The sequence below is a fragment of the Gymnoscopelus microlampas genome (assembly GCF_963454915.1).
Source record: "Gymnoscopelus microlampas genome assembly, chromosome: 5".
Lineage (NCBI taxonomy): Eukaryota > Metazoa > Chordata > Actinopteri > Myctophiformes > Myctophidae > Gymnoscopelus > Gymnoscopelus microlampas.
The window spans coordinates 11,000,753-11,022,298 of record NC_139942.1 but is presented as its reverse complement, the minus strand read 5'-3'; the positions used below and the strand labels follow the sequence as shown (position 1 = coordinate 11,022,298).

At 42.0% G+C, this 21,546-nt stretch overlaps 2 protein-coding genes across 2 annotated transcripts in view; both read left to right on the top strand.

Moving 5' to 3' along the window:
• The window catches only part of LOC311045769 (uncharacterized protein), a 103,792-nt gene that overhangs the window by 44,600 nt on the left and 37,646 nt on the right, over positions 1–21,546 (top strand). The gene's annotated exons all lie outside the window — the stretch shown is intronic.
• On the top strand, positions 5,074–20,255 carry LOC311045764 (uncharacterized protein). The gene is made up of 9 exons (XM_084057801.1): positions 5,074–5,296; positions 5,962–6,138; positions 12,380–12,556; positions 13,354–13,530; positions 14,350–14,576; positions 16,125–16,273; positions 16,628–16,757; positions 18,512–18,695; positions 19,525–20,255. The coding sequence occupies exons 1-8, from the start codon at positions 5,134–5,136 to the stop codon at positions 18,692–18,694; spliced, it is 1,383 nt and encodes a 460-aa protein (XP_083913927.1). The 5' UTR covers positions 5,074–5,133; the 3' UTR covers position 18,695; positions 19,525–20,255.

Below are 21,546 nucleotides of genomic sequence, written 5' to 3'. Positions count from 1 at the left end.
ATCCATGTGTGATGTGTTGCTATTTTTGATGACGAGAGGTTATCGAAGCAGCATCGAACATGGCTACTACATGGCACTCGACCCCCTTGTTAAGCCTTTATTTTATACTTCTTAGTATGCAAAAGAAATATACATGATGTTAATGTGGTAATATACTAGTAACTAGTTCAAGGTTTCTGTATTGTTACATCTTGTAGGGGTGTATAGGAGTAAAATTATCATTTAATTTCTATGTTTTTATAGGTGTTTCTGCAGGGCTTGTATAACGTAGTGGTTCTACATGCAAGCACATCAGTGTATGCAGTGCAGGTGGTTTCAGAGAGTGACTTCTCTGAAACAAAAGTTACAATGTCCTATAAATTCATTGTGAAAACATTACAGCAATTCATTGATATAAAAATTAAGAGATTTACTACTACTTTTACTTTTACTTGTACTTTAAGTATTTTTTCCTCTTGTCAGACAGGAAGGACCGTCCACAGGAAACACAGACTGACAGGATGTCACTCAGCTCTCTGTCAGACAGGAAGCACAGAGTGACACATAAGATATAGAAACCAGCGTGTCTTTTCCCGGACTTCTCAGAATCTAGTTGTATAAAAACTAGAGGGTCGGGGCGCTGCGCGCCCCTTCCCCCTATCCCCTTATCCGCTTTGTATAAAAAATATCCTGTTGTATTTTTATACAACTAGATTCTGCCAAGTCTCGGAAAAGACACGCTGTGATTGGCCAGTAGTCAGGAACCGTGCCCCCTCTAATATGGCGGCCGCGATACAGACGCCCCACAGTCGGAGGAGGCGTCTACCTTTATGTCTATGGACTGGCAGGATGTCGCGCAGCTCCCTGACAGGACCGTCCACAGGAAACGGAGACAGACAGGATGTCACTTAGTTCTGTGTCAGATTGGAACCTTCCACTAGAATAAGTGCATTTATCATCTTCAATTTTATAGTGTTTCAGTTCCAATTTTGTCGATTTCTTTTTTCGTTTCATCACTTCCAACTTGTTTATCCTGTATCGTATATGGTTCTCTCTCCTGATTGGATAAAATTGCTATCCCAACCTAAAAATGTATGTTCTGTTTATTAAAGAGATGGAGAGACATGGAGACCCCTGTTACTGAACAAACACTATAGCAATGATTACTATCAGAATATAGAGCTATTTAACACTTATTTTAACACAGAAAGTATCACTTACACCATCTGTAACCACATGAACCCTAGCATCCCTATTCTGGGGAGAACATTTGCTGAAGAGATTTGGTGTTGAGGGGAAACAGCAAGGGATCAAGTATAGAGCCTTGGGAGACCCCGGTCAACAAAGTATACTGTATATCGTCGGGTCGAAACCTCATATGTACAAAACTGTTACTTTTCAGGATTCAAAGGTAGCAAAAGTAGCAGATCTACAAGCTCGAATTCCGTCGCTTCGCGCCGCGTTTTTGAGCTTGTGGATCTGCTGCTTTAGATGCTTTTGTGTGACGCTGTAGTATGATTAAGTAGGGCATCAATTTATGAAAAAACACAAAAAGAATGGAGATGAGAGGTTTCTGCCCGACAGCGACGATATGAAACAGAATGAACTGTAAGATGTTGATGATGGCTGATGAACGGGGAATAATGTATTGTAATAATAGTTTATTTGAGCCCAAAACGCCCTGATGTCATATGGCTCTTTTCCACTAATGAAAGGTTAACCCAGAACCTTCCAGAACCTTAAACATTAAAGAACCAGTGAAGTTCTGTGATGATTTTCTTGTTTGCATTTACATTATAACCACAACCACCCTTGAAGGAGGAGGTACGTCATAAAAAGCAAAAAAATAAGGTTGTAGATCTGCTATGTTTGGAAAACAATACGATTCTCAATTCGATTCCGATTCTTGGGGTCACGAAAATTATTCCCAATCAGTTTAATCCAAATTATTTCAGTCATATTGTTTTCATATGGACTTTAACAACAAAGTGTAGCCTAGTTATTTCCAACAGCTCAAACATTTTTTTTAAATAAAATACCAGAGGAGGTTGTGTAAAAATTCTTGGCTTTGGTGGAATGTTAGATTAGGTGTAGTTCTATTTGACACAGAAACACAACATAATTGCTTTGACGCAAGTAACATTAACGAGTGTCAACGAGCGTCAGCTGGACAGTGACACACACACCTCAGCTGTGCTGAACTGACAGTAGACTGGAGTTAGTTAAGGCCTTGAATGACTGAAGACGTGATGTTTACTGTGATTATGGTAAGCTTACATTTCATATCACAAACTCCATAGTCTAGAGTAAAAAGTCATGGAACTTTAACCAGCAAAAATAAATAAATAATAATGATAATATTTTTTATTTTTAAAGAAAAAATTGAAATTGTGAATCAATTTTGAATCGTTGATAATAAGAATCGCGATTCTTACATTTTTTGCACCCCCAGCGCACTATGCCACGCATCCCCCCCTCTTTATCCAGATCCAATAGAGAACCGAAGTCTGACATCATTGCTGCTAGAGGCCGCTATCCGCCTGGGTCACTGAGTTATTTCTTGTGTTGAAAATAGACAGGTTTCCTGTTAGTAAACATGAGAGGATATGACCGCGCAGAGGAGGGGGAAGCCTATAGAGGGCGCCATTACCCGCAGCAGCTCTGGTCAAATGTCCATTCATAAAATAAATGATCTTCACCGGGTTTAATGAAAGTAGATTAAATTATGCAGTTTGTAATACCTTGTTTACTCAATAAAAATGATTTGTCGGAAGTTGGATCTGTTTGTATATGATAGCAGCCTTATGCCTATTATGCCTATAATAGCAGAATTATGGCTATCTAACTCCCGAACATAACAACAGAGTGAACGGCGCAACAATTCGTTTCCCCCGATCATGCGCAGATTGCGCATTCTGCTCTGTGATGACGTCGCGCGGAAATCCGTCTATACAGGGTCATTTAAAAACAGCATTCCAGCAGACCTGCTATTTTCACTCACTAGGCAATTCTAATATAGGATATGGACATGAAGCATCAACTGATGGTGAAAATGTGCTAATTTAATCAAAGTGTTTTATTTGTATTTTCTCCAAACACAGACGTTATCAAATGTAACTCGATATCATAAAAGACACAGAGTCACACACCTGACAGAATCGCCAGGCTAGGGTATTTTCAATTTAAAAAAATACTTTCGTGACCATGGGGATAAATAACGGAGTGACGTCAGGACTAGGATACTCTATGGCATAGGTTCCAGGGGGTCCCCAGAAAAGTGTGTTAATACAGCATCACAATCATGGCTTCATGGCTCTTTGCCTGTGTGTAGTCCACAGATCCCTAAGAGTCCCAGGAACCTGTAGAGACTGAACCTGCAAAGACTGCAGCTATAATGCATTATAAGCGCATTATTATGGACTTATAAGGCATTATAACACTCGTTTTTATAATTTTGCATTTATAATGCAATTCGCAGCGCGGTTTGAAAAGTTTTGAAAAATATTGAAAACGTTTGCAAAATAATTGTGATAGTTTTTTAACATAATCTTCTCTTCTGGGGCCTCTTCCTGGCACAAAACATTTTCATATGGGGGTCTGCGGCCAATTATATATAGGCCTACCCACCAGAAAAATGCGATTAGGCGATCGCATAATGTACCGCATAATCAGCAAAATGGCGCATAATTATGGCGTTTTTTTTAAGGACGCATCGCAACTTTTCGCATATTACGCAACTTTCCGCATATTTTGCGATTTCACCGCATAAAATCACATAAAAACCCTGCATATTTCATCGCAAAAGCTAGGATTTTACCCTGCATAATCAAGGATTTTAGCCCGCATAATATAGGGAATAATACATTATATAATACATATGTGGTATCTGCCCATAGCGGACCGGTAGAAATAAGAATCCATATCCGGCGGCGGAGAATAAGCCAACGCTCAGAGTCCGAGTTTACATTCTCAAACAATTCACTTTATTGTCAAAGTTCTCAGCAATCCATACATCCAAGTCAATTCAATATATGGCGCGTCTTGTTCACAGAACCTGGTACATTCTTGCTGAACATGGCTCTGCGTGGGTCCAGATTACAGAGCCCCGTTTCTCACAAATACATCACATTATATGCAAGCCACGGGCCCTCTTTCTGACCATTCACAATACAGGTTGCTAAGAACAATGGATTTCTTGGGGTGGGCCTAAAAGTCACACAATGGGTTACGATCTGCCTTAGTTTTAACATTTATCTATCAAACTGTACCTTCACCCATGCTCACATTATAACATTATTATTCAACATTTTATTAGCTTCGAAATGAATCTAAACATTGACATGTCTGACGTTGTATGAATTATTTAGATGATTAAAATGACTTAAAAGAAACGCTTTTCTCCAGCTCAGCTCCTCTGGAGAGTCAAAATCCCTTACACAATGATGTCGTCTTAACCTTGGCTTAGACACAGAACAATCTTTATTTTACTAAAACTTAGTTCTATCCATCTGTATAATTAGAAAAGACTAGTACACTGTGTATAGGCTTATACCACTTGATTCTTGTCAGTCTGATGATTTGGGAGAGACAACTGGTGACAAGCTCTCCTGCATATTATCATGCTATCCCTGAGTAAACAAAAGATTCGGCCCGGGTGGGGTGTCATAGATTCACACCCCAGACAATGGACAGGAAACCTGGCAGTGTTATCTTGACCAACTCTCCAGCTGGCATTCACCACTAATAGCTTGGTAATTTTCTGGTCTCCTCATGCTTTGGGACACTTTAACAAGTTCTGGGTTATAATGTATTAATAACATAATATTTTCATATTTCATAAGCACAGGACCCGATATTACACGACACATACATTTGGGATAAGTAGGCCTACTGCAGTAATGTATTCTGTTTTGTTAGAATAATTGTTAAATAGCTCTATATTGTAATGTTTGTTCAGTAACAGGGGTTTTTCTGACTCTCCAGCTCTTTCATTTACCACCAGTCTTTTATTTTGAAAAGACAAGGAAACCAGACTCCGGAACTAGTCTTGTTTCTAGTTTCTTTCGCCTTGTCGAAGTGAGACGATCCTGTTGTAGTTTGTAACGTGTGTTTCTGTGTTTATGAAACATTAGTAAGGTTTATTAGAACGTAATAATGTCCGCTAAGTTGCACATGTTGAAGGTGGTGGTCAGTGAGAGACTGACTCAGGTGGCCGAGGAGATCTGTTCCCTGGTGGAGAAGATCCTACTGGAATATGAACAAGATCTATACCGAGAGATCACTCCACAGATGGACATGCACTTACGCACTACAACAGGTACAAAAAACTGTGCACTTTTCTACATTGTTTGGTTATTTGTATTTGTTGGTTGTTTCTTTTCTACTGACATAATCAATTTGTGATCCATTTCCCATACCTACTACCCACACTAAAATAATGTTAAATGTCAAACGGTGGACCTTTCCATTTTAGAGCTGCAACTATTGATTATTTTTATTAATAAAATAATAATGATTGAGAAGCATTTTTTCCCCTACAAGCTCATAATGCACTGTGATTATGTTGTGAGCTTGTAGGTAGATCTGTTATTTAGACAAACTTGTTGGCTATAATGACAAGAGAAAAATACTAAACTAATGTTACAGAAGAAGAAGAAAAAATAGTTCATTTTAAACCAGGATTTGCCTCTTGTTGTGTTCAAGATTTGTACATTCTCTGAAAACAGTGATTCTCAAGTCCTTTTCAATGTCATCAACCCCCATTAATCAATCATGATTTGGGGGAATCCAGGAGAAACTCCCAAAATTCATAGGATATGGATGTAGATTCATGTGCTGAGTTAGCTGCTGTTTATCCTCAAGGTTTAAACGTTTGTTCAACCTTTTAATGTTTTTGTTGTTTATGTCATTGTTGATGTTGTTTATGTTGTTCTTGTTTATGTCTTTGTTGTTTACGTCATTGTTGTTGTTGTGTCTCCATAGACGTGTCGCTACAGCGTTTCACGGGGGGGCTGGTTGTAGTAGAATCATGTGACGATTCACCCAAAGAAAACCACAACATCAGTGACCCAGAAGAAGCGCTCCCCAGACCAGAACCATCCATTAAAGAGGAACAGGAGGATGAATGGAGTGCTGGGTTTGAAGACTCTGAACCTCAGGGTAGGACTGTACAATATACCTTTTTTCACTGACGATAACTAAATATATGATGACTAAAACATAGACTAAATATATAGACAATTTCGTCGACAATTAAAAACTAGACTAAAATGAAAAATAGTGTAGAAGAGATCCAGTAGAACATTTTAGGTTTGGTTGTTGTTAAATAGGGAATAGTTTGGATGCTAGTTCTTTCAGGTATATGCAATAACCAAAGATGGTGCATCGGTCAGGATGCAAGGAATGGATGAGGAGACGTGACTTAGTTTGTATCTGTATTTGTCCAGTACTTCACAGTATAGTTTACAGCAGTTCTGTAATAACAAATAGAATAATCTATAATTAGGCATTGTCATATATAAACAGTTAGGCCAAAATATACCATTGTAATCACAAAGAATATGCAAGTTAGACAATGGTGACAAATCACACCTTAAACTCAGTATTTAAGCAAAAGCATCTGTAAACATTAACAGTATTTCTTTTCATACTTGGAGAGAAGCTTATAGTTGACGTCAAATGATATAATTCACTTTCCAGTCATGAACGAACTGTCCAGTTATAAATGGGAAAATAACTACCCCTGGTGGCTGAATAAAGGGGCAGCAGAGAATGACGTTCACCAAACAAATACAACACTGAATGAACAAGACGAATTTGGTCACTTTACAGGCACCATAATGGCGATACAGCACTTCTTGTGTCATAAAGAAATGGTTAGCAAAGCACCTAGTTAGCTCATCCAGCCACATATGAACATTATACAAATGACGTCGGGTATATGTTTTTACGTCTTCTTACACAACATGAATGGGGTATAACGAGGCATATACACACAACAATACAATAACCATGCATGCACTTACGTTTTGTCATGGACTTATAAAACTTGTGAAGATATACTGGACTGTAAGACAATTATAAACTGAGGTAATACTCGGATAGTTTCAACTTAACTTTAGCTTGAAGAACAAAGAGCTGGAGGACACGCCCCCATTCTTCCCGGGCTGAATCACGTAACGTGACTACGTCACTACCTGTTACTATAGTAACCTGAGCATTTAAAGATACATACACCCATTATGTCCTGGCCTTTTTAACAGCCGCCCCAAAATGTGCAGGGCACATTTTCTACACAGTAAAAGGCTTCTTAGTTTGTTACAGAGGATCTGGAGGTCAGAGGTATCGCCCTCCCGGGTCGTGGGGCAGCATCTGCGGTCGAGCCACCGGTCGGGTGCAGGCATGTCCCCTGATGTCCACATCAGCTGCTCCGATGCAGCCATCAGGAATCCGGACCACATGTCCAACAGGGCACAGGGCCCAAGGCAGCTGCCTGATGAGGAGTATGGGCGCAGTGTGCTGTGATCTCTGGCCGGTCTGTGGTTTGGAGGGGCACTCTGTTTCTACTAGGGGGCAGACTGCCTGGGGAGGCAATCCATCGGGCCGCCCCCTCAGCAGACTGTCTGGTGTCGCGGGGGCAATGCCTGCAACACCAGCAGGCACACACCCCAACAGGCTCACGTTGAGGACAGCTTCCACACCCGGGGGAAGTGTGTAAGGAATTCCATCATGGACGGGATGGGCCCGCTGAGGAGAGATCGTCTCTGCTTGTTGGTAATTTCCAGCATTAGGTGGAGAGGGGGTCTGCCCTTGGGGTTCTTGGACGGGGACATCCTTGGTTTCCAGCCAGGGATAGTAGGCTTTGTCGTCTAAGCTGGTGGGTGCAGGTGAGGTGACTGTGACTCCACAGAAGGTGGCTTTCTGGAGTTGCACCCTGTGTACGACCAGTTCTGTGCTGGGCCTCTCTGGCCAGATGTCTGGGCTCTGGAGAGGGAAGGGAGGTCTGTGTGACTGTTGGCTGGGTTCTATAAGGGCTGCCAAAGTCTTTCTTCTCGTCAGGTCATCAGCCAGTGGCAGAGATGAGGTGAACATACACTGTACAGGTTGGGCTGGCCGCCCCATGGATGGAACGGGACCTTGAAGCGCCCACCCAAGCCTGGTGTGGACGGCTGCAGGGCCACCAGGAGGGCCAAGTCTAAGTGGCCCGACAGGTGTTATCAAATGAGGCTGGTCAGAGCCTATGAGGAGTGTTGGCTTAGCTTCTCTTAGAGCAGGTATGGGAAGACCACGTAGGTGTTTGAACTTCTTTTGAAGGTAGTCCATAGGGTAGGTATGTTGAGCTAAACTGAGGCGACCAGCTGTAAAGGCATTGTTGATCTTGTAACTGGTCTTAGGGTCAGAAACTGGGGACACGCGGAAGGACACTGTGACCCTGCAGCACCTGGATGCCCTGACATACGGTGCCCAGAGGAAGAGCTTCAGGAGTGCCCTTCATGCCAAGTGACTTGGCTGCTGCTGGTAACAGCACTGTTCTCTCGGACCCATCATCGAGGATGGCAAAGGTTTTGAGGGTCCGCTCCCCGTACTGTACAACTACAGGAACAACCTTTAACAGGACCTGCTTACCGGCTCCGGGTCGGTTGAGGTGGAGGGATTCAGAGGCAGAGTTGGTTAGGCAGTTCTCTTCTACAGCTACTGCTTCACTTGCGGGTCTGGTGTTTATCTCATGCAGAGCCAGGAGGTGTTTTCCCTGACATAGGTTGCAGGGTTTCTTCAAAGTGCACTGGGCTGCCTGATGGCTTCGAGCGCAGCGCCAGCACCGTTTGTTAACCTGGATCCACTCTTTAAGCTGATCTTTGGAGAGCTTGGCAACGTCACTGCACTGACTAAGATAATGTTCAGTGCTCTCACAGTAGGCACAGTAGGGTTTACTCTTGGCTTTCTTCTCTGAACTCCACTCGGGTGGTAGGAAGGCAGTCTCTGAGTGCTCTTCAGCACCATGCAGGACTGTCACTGTTTGTCTCCCAGAACGACCACCGATCTTTGTGTTCTGCCTCTCGTTACTGCTCCCTATGGTGGTTTGGCTGTCGAAGCCCTGACACCACGACTCATAGCGGAGCCAATTTGACAGGTCATATAGAGTATGAGTAGCGCCGGGCTGCTTGAACTGATGCCGGCGGAAATCAGCTCGCTGTTCTGCAGGGAGCTTACTGAGCAGTCGAGCGACGTGTGAGCCACAGTTCAGTTCAATCTCCCCTGCAGGACCCAAGGTCTGTAGTAGGCCCACTAACGACTGTATTTGGAGGGAGAACTTCTGGAACGCTACTGTGTCTCCACGCTTGACTTCAGGTGCATCGAGGACACTTGCTATTTTCCTTAAGGCAAGCTGATGAGGCTGACCAAATTTGTCGTGGGGGGCTGTCATCGTGTCAGTGTAGGGAGTCTGAGAGTTTAGGTAGGCATCAGCTATGAGCTTAGCTTCCTCCAGCTTTAAATGGTCCACAAGTATTTGATACTTGAAAAGTTCTGTAGCAGTAGGTGGGAGCAGGTTCTCTAGCGCTATACGAAGCCTCGCAAACTCACTGGGGTCTGGTTGGATGAACTTTGGAATAGTGGGTTTAGGTCCTCTATATACCTGTTCAGCTATTGGTGGCTGTATAGGGTGATAGGCTTGTGTAGGCACATAGGGCATAGTCACTGCTCGAGCTGGAATAGGCGCTGGGTGCCTCGGGTCTGCTTGGGTCGGAATAGGGGCTGAGTGCACTGAAGGGGCATAGGCCGGCATAGGGACTGAGGGCGTTGAGCCTGCATATGCTAGAGTAGGGGCTGAGTACAGTGAATGGGCATAAGCTAGCATAGGGACGGAGGGCGTTGAGCCTGCATATGCTAGAATAGAGGCTGAGTGTACTGGACCTGCAGGATCAGGAGTATGAGCTGGGTGCACTGAATGGGCATAGACTGGCATAGGAACTGAGTGCATGGAGGTACGATGAGATCCCTTTACTGGAGGCAGGGGGCAGGATTTGAGGATGCCTTTGTACAGGTGGTGGATTATAGGGTGGATATTTGATATCTATAGGGGCATAATCTTCCTCAAGGTCAAGGTTGCGCATGTGGTCGTGCAGGTCTTCATGTTGTGCAGGTGGTGGTGGTGAAGACGCAGGCCATTCCCCCTCTTCCTCTTCTAGTTGTCCTGCATCAGGGCAACTCTTTGGGGCTGTAGCACTGGCTTGTGAGGACTGGTGGGTGCTGCAGGTTGATGCTGGACTACTTAGTTGACTTGCTCTCAGTGAACAGGCTACGTTAATTAGCTCTTTAATCTCACTTCGTGCTTCGTTTAGCTGCTTTATTCCTGACTGGAAGGCTTGTTGCATTTGGAGCAGCCTAGCATTCTCCTCTTGCATAGCTCTGACTTTGTTGTGGAAATGGGAATCCAGGGGTGGGCTTTTCTGATATGAGGGTAAATGTTCAGGCATGGCATAATCCTCCAGATATCTCCTCTGGGGGCGACCTGGGCTTAGCTGAGGACTCTCATGGTGAGCAGCATTCCCATGGAAGCTACCAGAGTGAGGCTGGAGTGACTGGTAGGAGGTTCTCTGAACTGAAGCCTCATGAGGAATAAGCTCTCCCCTCTCTGCGGTACGAAGTGGTGAGTCCCACTGTGACAGGTCTCTCTGACGATATCCTGTGTAGTCTACTTCGAAGTCTTGAAGTTTAGTAGGTCGTTGTGTTTGCCTTTTAGGCCTCACATCAGGGTACATCTCTCCATCCGACTCCATCTTGAATACTGCATCCGGCTCGAAGGACCAATGTTAAATAGGGAATAGTTTGGATGCTAGTTCTTTCAGATATATGCAATAACCAAAGATGGTGCATCGGTCAGGATGCAAGGAATGGATGAGGAGACGTGACTTAGTTTGTATCTGTATTTGTCCAGTACTTCACAGTATAGTTTACAGCAGTTCTGTAATAACAAATAGAATAATCTATAATTAGGCATTGTCATATATAAACAGTTAGGCCAAGATATACCATTGTAATCACAAAGAATATGCAAGTTAGACAATGGTGACAAATCACACCTTAAACTCAGTATTTAAGCAAAAGCATCTGTAAACATTAACAGTATTTCTTTTCATACTTGGAGAGAAGCTTATAGTTGACGTCAAATGATATAATTCACTTTCCAGTCATGAACGAACTGTCCAGTTATAAATGGGAAAATAACTACCCCTGGTGGCTGAATAAAGGGGCAGCAGAGAATGACGTTCACCAAACAAATACAACACTGAATGAACAAGACGAATTTGGTCACTTTACAGGCACCATAATGGCGATACAGCACTTCTTGTGTCATAAAGAAATGGTTAGCAAAGCACCTAGTTAGCTCATCCAGCCACATATGAACATTATACAAATGACGTCGGGTATATGTTTTTACGTCTCCTTACACAACATGAATGGGGTATAACGAGGCATATACACACAACAATACAATAACCATGCATGCACTTACGTTTTGTCATGGACTTATAAAACTTGTGAAGATATACTGGACTGTAAGACAATTATAAACTGAGGTAATACTCGGATAGTTTCAACTTAACTTTAGCTTGAAGAACAAAGAGCTGGAGGACACGCCCCCATTCTTCCCGGGCTGAATCACGTAACGTGACTACGTCACTACCTGTTACTATAGTAACCTGAGCATTTAAAGATACATACACCCATTATGTCCTGGCCTTTTTAACAGTTGTGCTCGGGTGTTGTGCTCTGAAAATAGCAGATCACATAATCAATTTGTGATCCATTTCCCATACCTACTACCCACACTAAAATAATGTTAAATGTCAAATGGTGGACATTTCCATTTTAGCAACTATTGATTATTTTTATTAATAAAATAATAATGATTGAGAAGCATTTTTTCCCCTACAAGCTCATAATGCACTGTGATTATGTTGTGAGCTTGTAGGTAGATCTGTTATTTAGACAAACTTGTTGGCTATAATGACAAGAGAAAAATACTAAACTAATGTTACAGAAGAAGAAGAAAAAATAGTTCATTTTAAACCAGGATTTGCCTCTTGTTGTGTTCAAGATTTGTACTGTACATTCTCTGAAAACAGTGATTCTCAAGTCCTTTTCAATGTCATCAACCCCCATTAATCAATCATGATTTGGGGGAATCCAGGAGAAACTCCCAAAATTCATAGGATATAGGATGTAGATTCATGTGCTGAGTTAGCTGCTGTTTATCCTCAAGGTTTAAACGTTTGTTCAACCTTTTAATGTTTTTGTTGTTTATGTCATTGTTGATGTTGTTTATGTTGTTCTTGTTTATGTCTTTGTTGTTTACGTCTTTGTTGTTTATGTCATTGTTGTTGTTGTGTCTCCATAGACGTGTCGCTACAGCGTTTCACGGGGGGGCTGGTTGTAGTAGAATCATGTGACGATTCACCCAAAGAAAACCACAACATCAGTGACCCAGAAGAAGCGCTCCCCAGACCAGAACCATCCATTAAAGAGGAACAGGAGGATGAATGGAGTGCTGGGTTTGAAGACTCTGAACCTCAGGGTAGGACTGTACAATATACCTTTTTTCACTGACGATAACTAAATATATGATGACTAAAACATAGACTAAATATATAGACAATTTCGTCAACAATTAAAAACTAGACTAAAATGAAAAATAGTGTAGAAGAGATCCAGTAGAACATTTTAGGTTTGGTTGTGCTCGGGTGTTGTGCTCTGAAAATAGCAGATCACATAATCAATTTGTGATCCATTTCCCATACCTACTACCCACACTAAAATAATGTTAAATGTCAAATGGTGGACCTTTCCATTTTAGAGCTGCAACTATTATTTTTATTAATAAAATAATAATGATTGAGAAGCATTTTTTCCCCTACAAGCTCATAATGCACTGTGATTATGTTGTGAGCTTGTAGGTAGATCTGTTATTTAGACAAACTTGTTGGCTATAATGACAAGAGAAAAATACTAAACTAATGTTACAGAAGAAGAAAAAATAGTTCATTTTAAACCAGGATTTGCCTCTTGTTGTGTTCAAGATTTGTACATTCTCTGAAAACAGTGATTCTCAAGTCCTTTTCAATGTCATCAACCCCCATTAATCAATCATGATTTGGGGGAATCCAGGAGAAACTCCCAAAATTCATAGGATATAGGATGTAGATTCATGTGCTGAGTTAGCTGCTGTTTATCCTCAAGGTTTAAACGTTTGTTCAACCTTTTAATGTTTTTGTTGTTTATGTCATTGTTGATGTTGTTTATGTTGTTCTTGTTTATGTCTTTGTTGTTTACGTCTTTGTTGTTTATGTCATTGTTGTTGTTGTGTCTCCATAGACGTGTCGCTACAGCGTTTCACGGGGGGGCTGGTTGTAGTAGAATCATGTGACGATTCACCCAAAGAAAACCACAACATCAGTGACCCAGAAGAAGCGCTCCCCAGACCAGAACCATCCATTAAAGAGGAACAGGAGGATGAATGGAGTGCTGGGTTTGAAGACTCTGAACCTCAGGGTAGGACTGTACAATATACCTTTTTTCACTGACGATAACTACATATATGATGACTAAAACATAGACTAAATATATAGACAATTTCGTCAACAATTAAAAACTAGACTAAAATGAAAAATAGTGTAGAAGAGATCCAGTAGAACATTTTAGGTTTGGTTGTGCTCGGGTGTTGTGCTCTGAAAATAGCAGATCACATAATCAATTTGTGATCCATTTCCCATACCTACTACTCACACTAAAATAATGTTAAATGTCAAATGGTGGACCTTTCCATTTTAGAGCTGCAACTATTGATTATTTTTATTAATAGACTAATAATGATTGAGAAGCATTTTTTCCCCTACAAGCTCACAATGCACTGTGATTATGTTGTGAGCTTGTAGGTAGATCTGTTATTTAGACAAACTTGTTGGCTATAATGACAAGAGAAAAATACTAAACTAATGTTACAGAAGAAGAAGAAAAAATTGTTCATTTTAAACCAGGATTTGCCTCTTGTTGTGTAGAAGAGATCCAGTAGAACATTTTAGGTTTGGTTGTGCTCGGGTGTTGTGCTCTGAAAATAGTATGTATATTTTGTCTTGGTATGTGATATGGACCTTGAGTCTGAAATAAAGATTGAATTGAATTTAGTCGACTAAAATCTTATGACATTTAGTCGACTAAAACTAAATGAAATTGTATTCAAAAGACTATGACTAAACTAAATAAAAATATGCTGTCAAAATGAACACTGATTGCAATATATTGCACAAAAACAAAACAAAACAAAAACACCCATAAACATCATCATGTCGTTGCTTTTCCAATATGTTTCAGCTCCGCCTCAGAGACATGAGAAGGACACAGAGGTCATTGAGTTCATCTACAATCCTGTCTGTAAGAGTGAGCAGCTGAACCCGGAGCCCGCGGCCCTCTCCGACACAGAGGCGCAATACACCACGCCGCCACCGGAGGACGCTGTTCCCTGTACCTCTACGGAGCCCTGCGGTGCCGCTGTTACAGCTGTGCTCTGTCTCCCTGCCGACTTCCAAATCGTCACAGAGGTACACCTGTCACTAATCAATTCAAATCTATTCCAATAGTATGTAATCAAATCAAATTACAGTGAATCCAACACAAAGTATAATAATGTTTTGGCACAAAGGTAAACCATTCTATATTTCATGGATCTTCAACAGGGTTTCCGGGGATCCCTAGGGGGTTCTCAGAGTTACTACAAGGGGTCCGGCGAATCTTTGTGAGATAGGAACTTAATTTTTTATTTGAACTTAGCATCCCTATTCTGGGAGGAATATTCGGCAAAGGAATTGCCGATCTGTAAGCTCACAACGCGTCGAAGCGTGACGCGCTGTGAGCTTGTAGATCAGCTATTTTTGGCAAAGACATTTGATGTAGAGGGAAAACAGAGCAGACCAATAACAGAGCCAAAGCTCAAGTATCGAGGGTTTACGTAGTTAAATGTCAGAAAATACACATGAACATGAATCCAACAAATTAACACACATTAACTGCCAGAGTTTATTCACAATGTACTCACCCCAGTGCCAGCGATTTGTGTTCTATAACCCTTTTCAACCGGTCACAGAATTGTTATATCCATTATAATCGTTTGTGTGGCTGTGTTTATAAACACACATGACAGATTGACCTGCACTCAAACAGTTAGGTTTTTTTCTCTCGGTCTCCATTCTCTCCCTCTGCCCCTCCCAAACAAGCTGCAAACGTCATATCCGGTGGCTGTAGACACATTTCCGCCCGCTTCCGCAGGCCATCTTAGCTTAGCTTAGCTTATGATCGGGTTTCAGATCGTTGGTGTACACAACGACGATAACTGTTCGTCGTCCAGAGTAAAGAAAATATAACCGGAGCTCTCCGGTTATAAAACGTATTTTGCCTAAAAATCTAATTTTTCAAGCTAAAACCGAAAACCGGAAACCGAACCCCTTAATGTTCCGTTTACGATCAGTGGAAAGGGAACCTGAAGTCGGAATGTACAGAAAACAGCGCGATCGTCTATTAAACCACAATTAAACAATAGAACGGAGATCTGCGTTCTGTCAGCCAAGTGATTAATTAAATAGAACGCAGATCTGCGTCTATGGCAGTCAATGTGTTGTATAAACAAACAAAAAACACTGATGATAGTGCTGCCAAACAAGTCTATGAAAAATGCAACATCATTGTACAATAGGTGTAGGGGGTCCCTGCTTCATCTCTCTCTCAGCTAAGGTCCTCGGCCTGAAAAAACATAAAAAATCTGTGCTATGTTTTATGCTTCTTTAGTTTTTTACCCTCGAGGCATAGCACACTGAAGCAAGAACCTCATTCTGCTTTAAATATATATATATTTTCAAAGATTTGCACACAGTTTCAAGATTTTTCAAAAATAGCAGATCTTCACGCTCATTGTGCGGCATGAAGTGACACGCAATGAGTTTGTAGATCTGCTATTTTTTGAATAGCCAAAGTATAAAATGTGGTGAAAGTGGTTAAAATGATTGTGACGCTATATTAAGTAATGATGGGGAATCCCCCCCCCCCCCAAGGACCCCTGGGGGTCCACTGATCTAACGTGTCACGCTGGTTGACAGCCCTACGCGGAGGCGGGGCTAGCGGCGGACGGCGGTGCGACGGTGCTGCGGCGGTGCCATTGTAAGGTGTGTAAGGTGTCGTTCAGCAATCTGATGAAACACGCCAAATTCCACAAGTGCTGCGTCTGTGGCAAACTGCAGCCCACCAGGTCAGTGATAACCCACTGGGGTGCAACTTTTAGTCAAACTAAGTGATTTAACCCCATTAAGACCGGGAAAGCATCTGTCTCATTTTAGATTTCTTTGGCTATTCAAAAATAGCAGATCTAAAAGCTCATATTTGTAGATCTGTTATTTTTGAAAATAGGGGGGGGGGGTCTAAAAATGTCAAAAATGCAAGCTCACAATGTGTCGCAATGCAACACGCTGTGAGCTTGTAGATCTAAATTACATATTTTTTTAAAGTTTGCTTTGTTGCTCGCTTTGTTGTGTCTATCCTTTTGAATACTTGTATACCCGTATCTTATTATGCATTGTATGCCCTTGTTTTTCAATCTAACCAGGGAGACTCTGTTTGAGCACCTCAAGACGCACATGCACTGGTGTGAGTTCTGCGGGAAGACCTTCAAGAGACCGGCTGACCTGTCTGTCCACATGCGCTGTCACACCGGAGAGAAACGCTTCACCTGTAGGGTAAGACAGACAGACAGACAGACAGACAGACGAGACACATGTGCTGTCACACCACATTTCTGTGGTGTTTCACCACAGTCACATGTGTTGCCAGTGGACTAACTTAAAGGAGAATTCTGGTCATTTTAAGTGTTATGTTTGATGTGTGTCAAATCACTTACCAACGTAGGAATGAAAATCGCGTAACTCCACAGAGCCCCCTATCGACCCCCACCGTTGTCATTATAGGAGGATATAGGATAGCCCAAATTCGCCTATTTTAACCAATGCAAAGTCTGTTTTTTTGCTTCTAGTACTCATTGTTGAGTCCCATGATAATGTAACAGGCGCTAAAACTCCCGACAAGCTAACGGCTAATAACAGAACGAGCTAATGCTGGTTGCTGGTTTCTCTCCCGACCTGGCAACCTGGGGCTGCCATGCAGAGAGATAAGCAGCCCCAGCGTTAGCTCGTTTGTTATTAGCCGTTAGCTTGTCGGGAGTTTTAGCGCCTGTTACATTATCATGGGACTCAACAATGAGTACTAGAAGCAAAAAAACAGACTTTGCATTGGTTAAAATAGGCGAATTTGGGCTATCCTATATCCTCCTATAATGACAACGGTGGGGGTCGATAGGGGGCTCTGTGGAGTTACGCGATTTTCATTCCTACGTTGGTAAGTGATTTGACACACATCAAACATAACACTTAAAATGACCGAAATTCTCCTTTAACTGAAATTGTTAACTTTAATTTTACAATATAAGTCAATGTAAGATGAGTCATAAATGAGTAGGTCAGTGGTGCTCAAAGTGGGGGTTGAGGGGTAGCTTTGGACGTATGAGGTTTTCCACCTGACACAGACGTATTTGTATCAGGGCTGTCAGAACGAATTTTTCGCTATTCGAAAATAATTTGAATGTGAAAAAGATTAATGACATTTGAATGCTAAAATTGCCATTGGAATGTAGTTTAAAATAAATATATATATATATTTAAAATTTAAATATATTTTTTTATATTCTGACCTACCGATGCGAAAATAAATAAATGCTTTCTTTATGTCACGCATGATCAACAATAAAGTTTGAGTACATGCAGTGCACACAGAAAACCACCCAATGTGTCTGTGTTGTAGCACCGTGCGCCTGTGTGTGTGTGTGTGTGTGTGTGTGTGTGTTGTCTGGTCACAGCACGTTGGTTCAGCTTAGAGGCAGGCAAGACTCCTCTCTTCCTTAAAGATTCCCCCTATAAACGTTGCTTGAAGAAACTTTAATAATTATGACAACAGCGAAAGTTTTGATGTCCGTCTGTAATGTAGAGGAAGCTCAGCTAATCAGCTCTGCTTCTCTCTATCTGTCGCACTAGCACAGCTGTCCTTCTTCCTTCAACAACATGCAGACAGTTGAGCTGTAGTGTAGCTCCGCCTCAGCCGATCTGCAAGACCACAACGCTTGGCTGATACAAGACGGTGTGGGCTTGTAGCTCAGCTGTGTTCTCTGCGCAACACCGTTGTACACCGAAACAAAAACAGGAAATTGTATGTGTGCACGTGTGTTTATTATTGTATTACTATACATTATTTTATATAATTATATATTATATAAAACATTCGAATATATTCGAATATTAAAAGTAATAAAGCAGTGCAATTCAAATGGGATTATAGAGGAGAACTGACAGCCCTAATTTGTATTCTGACACACGTGTCTTTCTTTGCTTAGTTTAGAACATGAATTCTCTCCAAAAAATATCATGTTTCTTTTTGCCTGCAGGTGTGTGGGAAAGGCTTCAGCCGCAAGAGAGACATGGAGATCCACATGAAGAATAAGCACACGGACGAGAAGCCGTACAGCTGCAGCGCGTGCGGGAAATGCTTCAAAATCGCGTCGGGTTTGATCCGACACTCCCGCTCGCACTCTCAGTGGAGGTCTGGAGGAGCAGTGGAGGACAAGTAAAGTAATTAACTTGTTACTTTTTTAAAGTACGTTGGCCAACACTGCTTATAACGTTATTTGAGCGAAATATGTGTCAACACTTCTCCAGTCGACCCCCTTGCTTTGTTAGGACACTGACACAGGTCCTTAGTTAAACCATTGCCATAATTAGGGTTGGGACCCGGAACCGGTTATTGTTCTGACCCGGTTCTGAGATTAAAGAACCGGAGCCGGTTCCATAGTATTTGCATTAACGGTTCCCGCAAACGGTTTCTGGAATTTCTCATCTGTCTTCATTTGGCTCAGCTGTGTGCATTGCAAGCGATTGTGGTGACGTTACGCCACCTACACGTGAGTGAGTGGGGTGGGTACGTCCACTGCTCTAGTCGCGGCGCCATAATACTGAGAAATGCTGTTAAAATAGGACCAGATCCAAGGGGAAGGCAGCTCTGGGGGAGTTGCTGGACGTATACTTTGTTGTACGATATCCTCGCATGCTGAAAATGTCTGACTTACAGGCTCACAATCCGTAGCAGAAGTGACGTGTTGTGAGCTTGTAGATCGGCTATTTTCGATGAGGAGAGGTTATCGAAGCAGCTTCTAACTACATGGCACTCGACCCCCTTGTTAAGCCTTTCTTTTACACTCCTTAGTGTGCAACAGAACTTCAAACTCCATTTTAACCATGTTAGATTCATCGAAAACAAAAAATCTCCTTTGTACAGAGTGTTTTTTATTTGTTGATGACATTTGTTATTGTGTTATTGTTATGCTATGTTGATGAATTGAATACATAGGACCAGAATGGAAACAAGTCCCCAGGACGTTTTTGTGTTTGTCTCTGTCCTCAGATGGTCACCGGGCACAGAGACCATCTGTCAGTGAAGACCATGAGCGCCGACAGGAAACGCAGACAGACAGGATGTCGCTCAGCTCTCTATCAGACAGGAAGGACCGCCCACAGGAAACACAGCCTAGACACATACAGTAGTTATAGAAACCTAGATCCAACCTAGCATCCACACATAAGATGCAAGTTGACGCTAGGGTCGCAAGCCCTTGTTCAGGTTCCGGACATTTCTGGCCATTTCTGGCCGTTCAATGAAAAGTGGAATCCGGATATGCGCTTCAGACGCGCATCGGGACGGTCATTCCGTTTTTTCTTATAACAGGGGAGTGGATGGGACTTCCGACTTCTGAGCGTCAACTTGCAGCTCATGTGTCCTACGCACTGACTCCTGGCCAATCACAGTGCGTCTTTCCCGGGACTTGTCAGAATCTAGTTGTATAAAAATATCCTGTTGCAGTTTTTATACAACTAGATTCTACCAAGTCTTGGAAAAGACGCGCTGTGATTGGCCAGTAGTCAGGAAGCGCGCCCCCTCTAATATGGAGGCCGCGATACAGATGCCCCAGAGTCGGAGGAGGCGTCTACCTTTATGTCTATGGACTGACAGGATGTCGCTCAGCTCTCTGTCAGACAGGAAGGACCGCCCACAGGAAACGGAGACAGACAGGATGTCACTTAGTTCTGTGTCAGATTGGAACCTTCCACTAAAGAAAGTGCATTTATCATCTTTATCATCAATTTTATAGTGTTTCAGTTCCAATTTTGTCGATTTATCCCAACCTGAAAATGTATGTTCTGTTTATTAAAGAGATGAAGAGACATGGAGACCCCTGTTACTGAACAAACACTATAGCAATGATTACTATCAGCATATAGAGCTATTTAACACTTATTTTAACACAGAAAGTATCACTTACACCATCTGTAACCACATGAACCCTAGCATCCCTATTCTGGGGAGAACATTTGCTGAAGAGATTTGGTGTTGAGGGGAAACGGCAAGGGATCAAGTATAGAGCCCTGGGAGACTCCGGTCAACGAAGTATACTGTATATTGTCCCTTTGGGATGGAAACCTCATATGTACAAAACTGTTACTTTTCAGGATTCAAATTCAAAGGTAGCAAAAGTAGCAGATCAACTGTTTGTCGCGTCGCATTTCGAGCTTGTGGATCTGCTACTTTAGATTTACGAAATGACACAAAAAAGTATGGAGTTAAGAGGTTTCTGCCTGACAGCGACAATATGAAACAGAATGAACTGTAAGATGCTGATAATGGATGATGAACGGGGAATAATGTATTGTAATAATAGTTTCTTTGAGCCCAAAACGCCCTGATGTCATATAGTCCAGGGGCCAAGGCAGATTTTGGTACCACCTAAGGTGGCCGTCAATTTTTGGTATTTTTGTATTCCTACATGTCTCTAGTTTATATTTTTGGTATGATACATCTTCCAATTCAGTAGCTTAATGACAGTAATCACTCTAAACCGGCTAATGTATCCGGTAGGAGACACAAAGTAGAATCTTTGTGTCTCCTACCGGAAATACACCCGGGCATCAAATTATTGCGACAAAAAACAAAATATATCCATGTATTCAAGGCTTCATGGGGTGTGCAATTGACAGAAAATAATCATTTTTTGGGTGAACTCCTCCTTTAAGTTTCCCAGGGGGACTCTCTACCCATTCAGCTATGACCACCCTAGACCGAAGGAGGGTCAAATTTTACAAGCTTATGGAAAGCAGTCTTTTTGCATACACCAAAAATCTGAGAAGTTATCAATTGCACACCCCATGAAGCCTTGAATACATGGATATATTTTGTTTTTTGTCGCAATAATTTGATGCCCGGGTGTATTTCCGGTAGGAGACACAAAGATTCTACTTTGTGTCTCCTACCGGATACATTAGCCGGTAGGTAGTGATAACTGCCATTAAGCTACAAGATTGGAAGGGTTATCATACCAAAATATAAACTAGAGACATATAGGAAGACAAAAATACAAACACTTTACGGCCA

Coding starts and splice junctions, on each gene's coding strand:
- LOC311045764 (XM_084057801.1), top strand. CDS start 5,134: ATGTCCGCTAAGTTGCACATGTTGAAGGTGGTGGTCAGTGAGAGACTG. Junction 5,297..5,961: donor GCACTTACGCACTACAACAG/GTACAAAAAACT, acceptor GTGTCTCCATAG/ACGTGTCGCTACAGCGTTTC. Junction 16,758..18,511: donor AGAAACGCTTCACCTGTAGG/GTAAGACAGACA, acceptor TTTTGCCTGCAG/GTGTGTGGGAAAGGCTTCAG.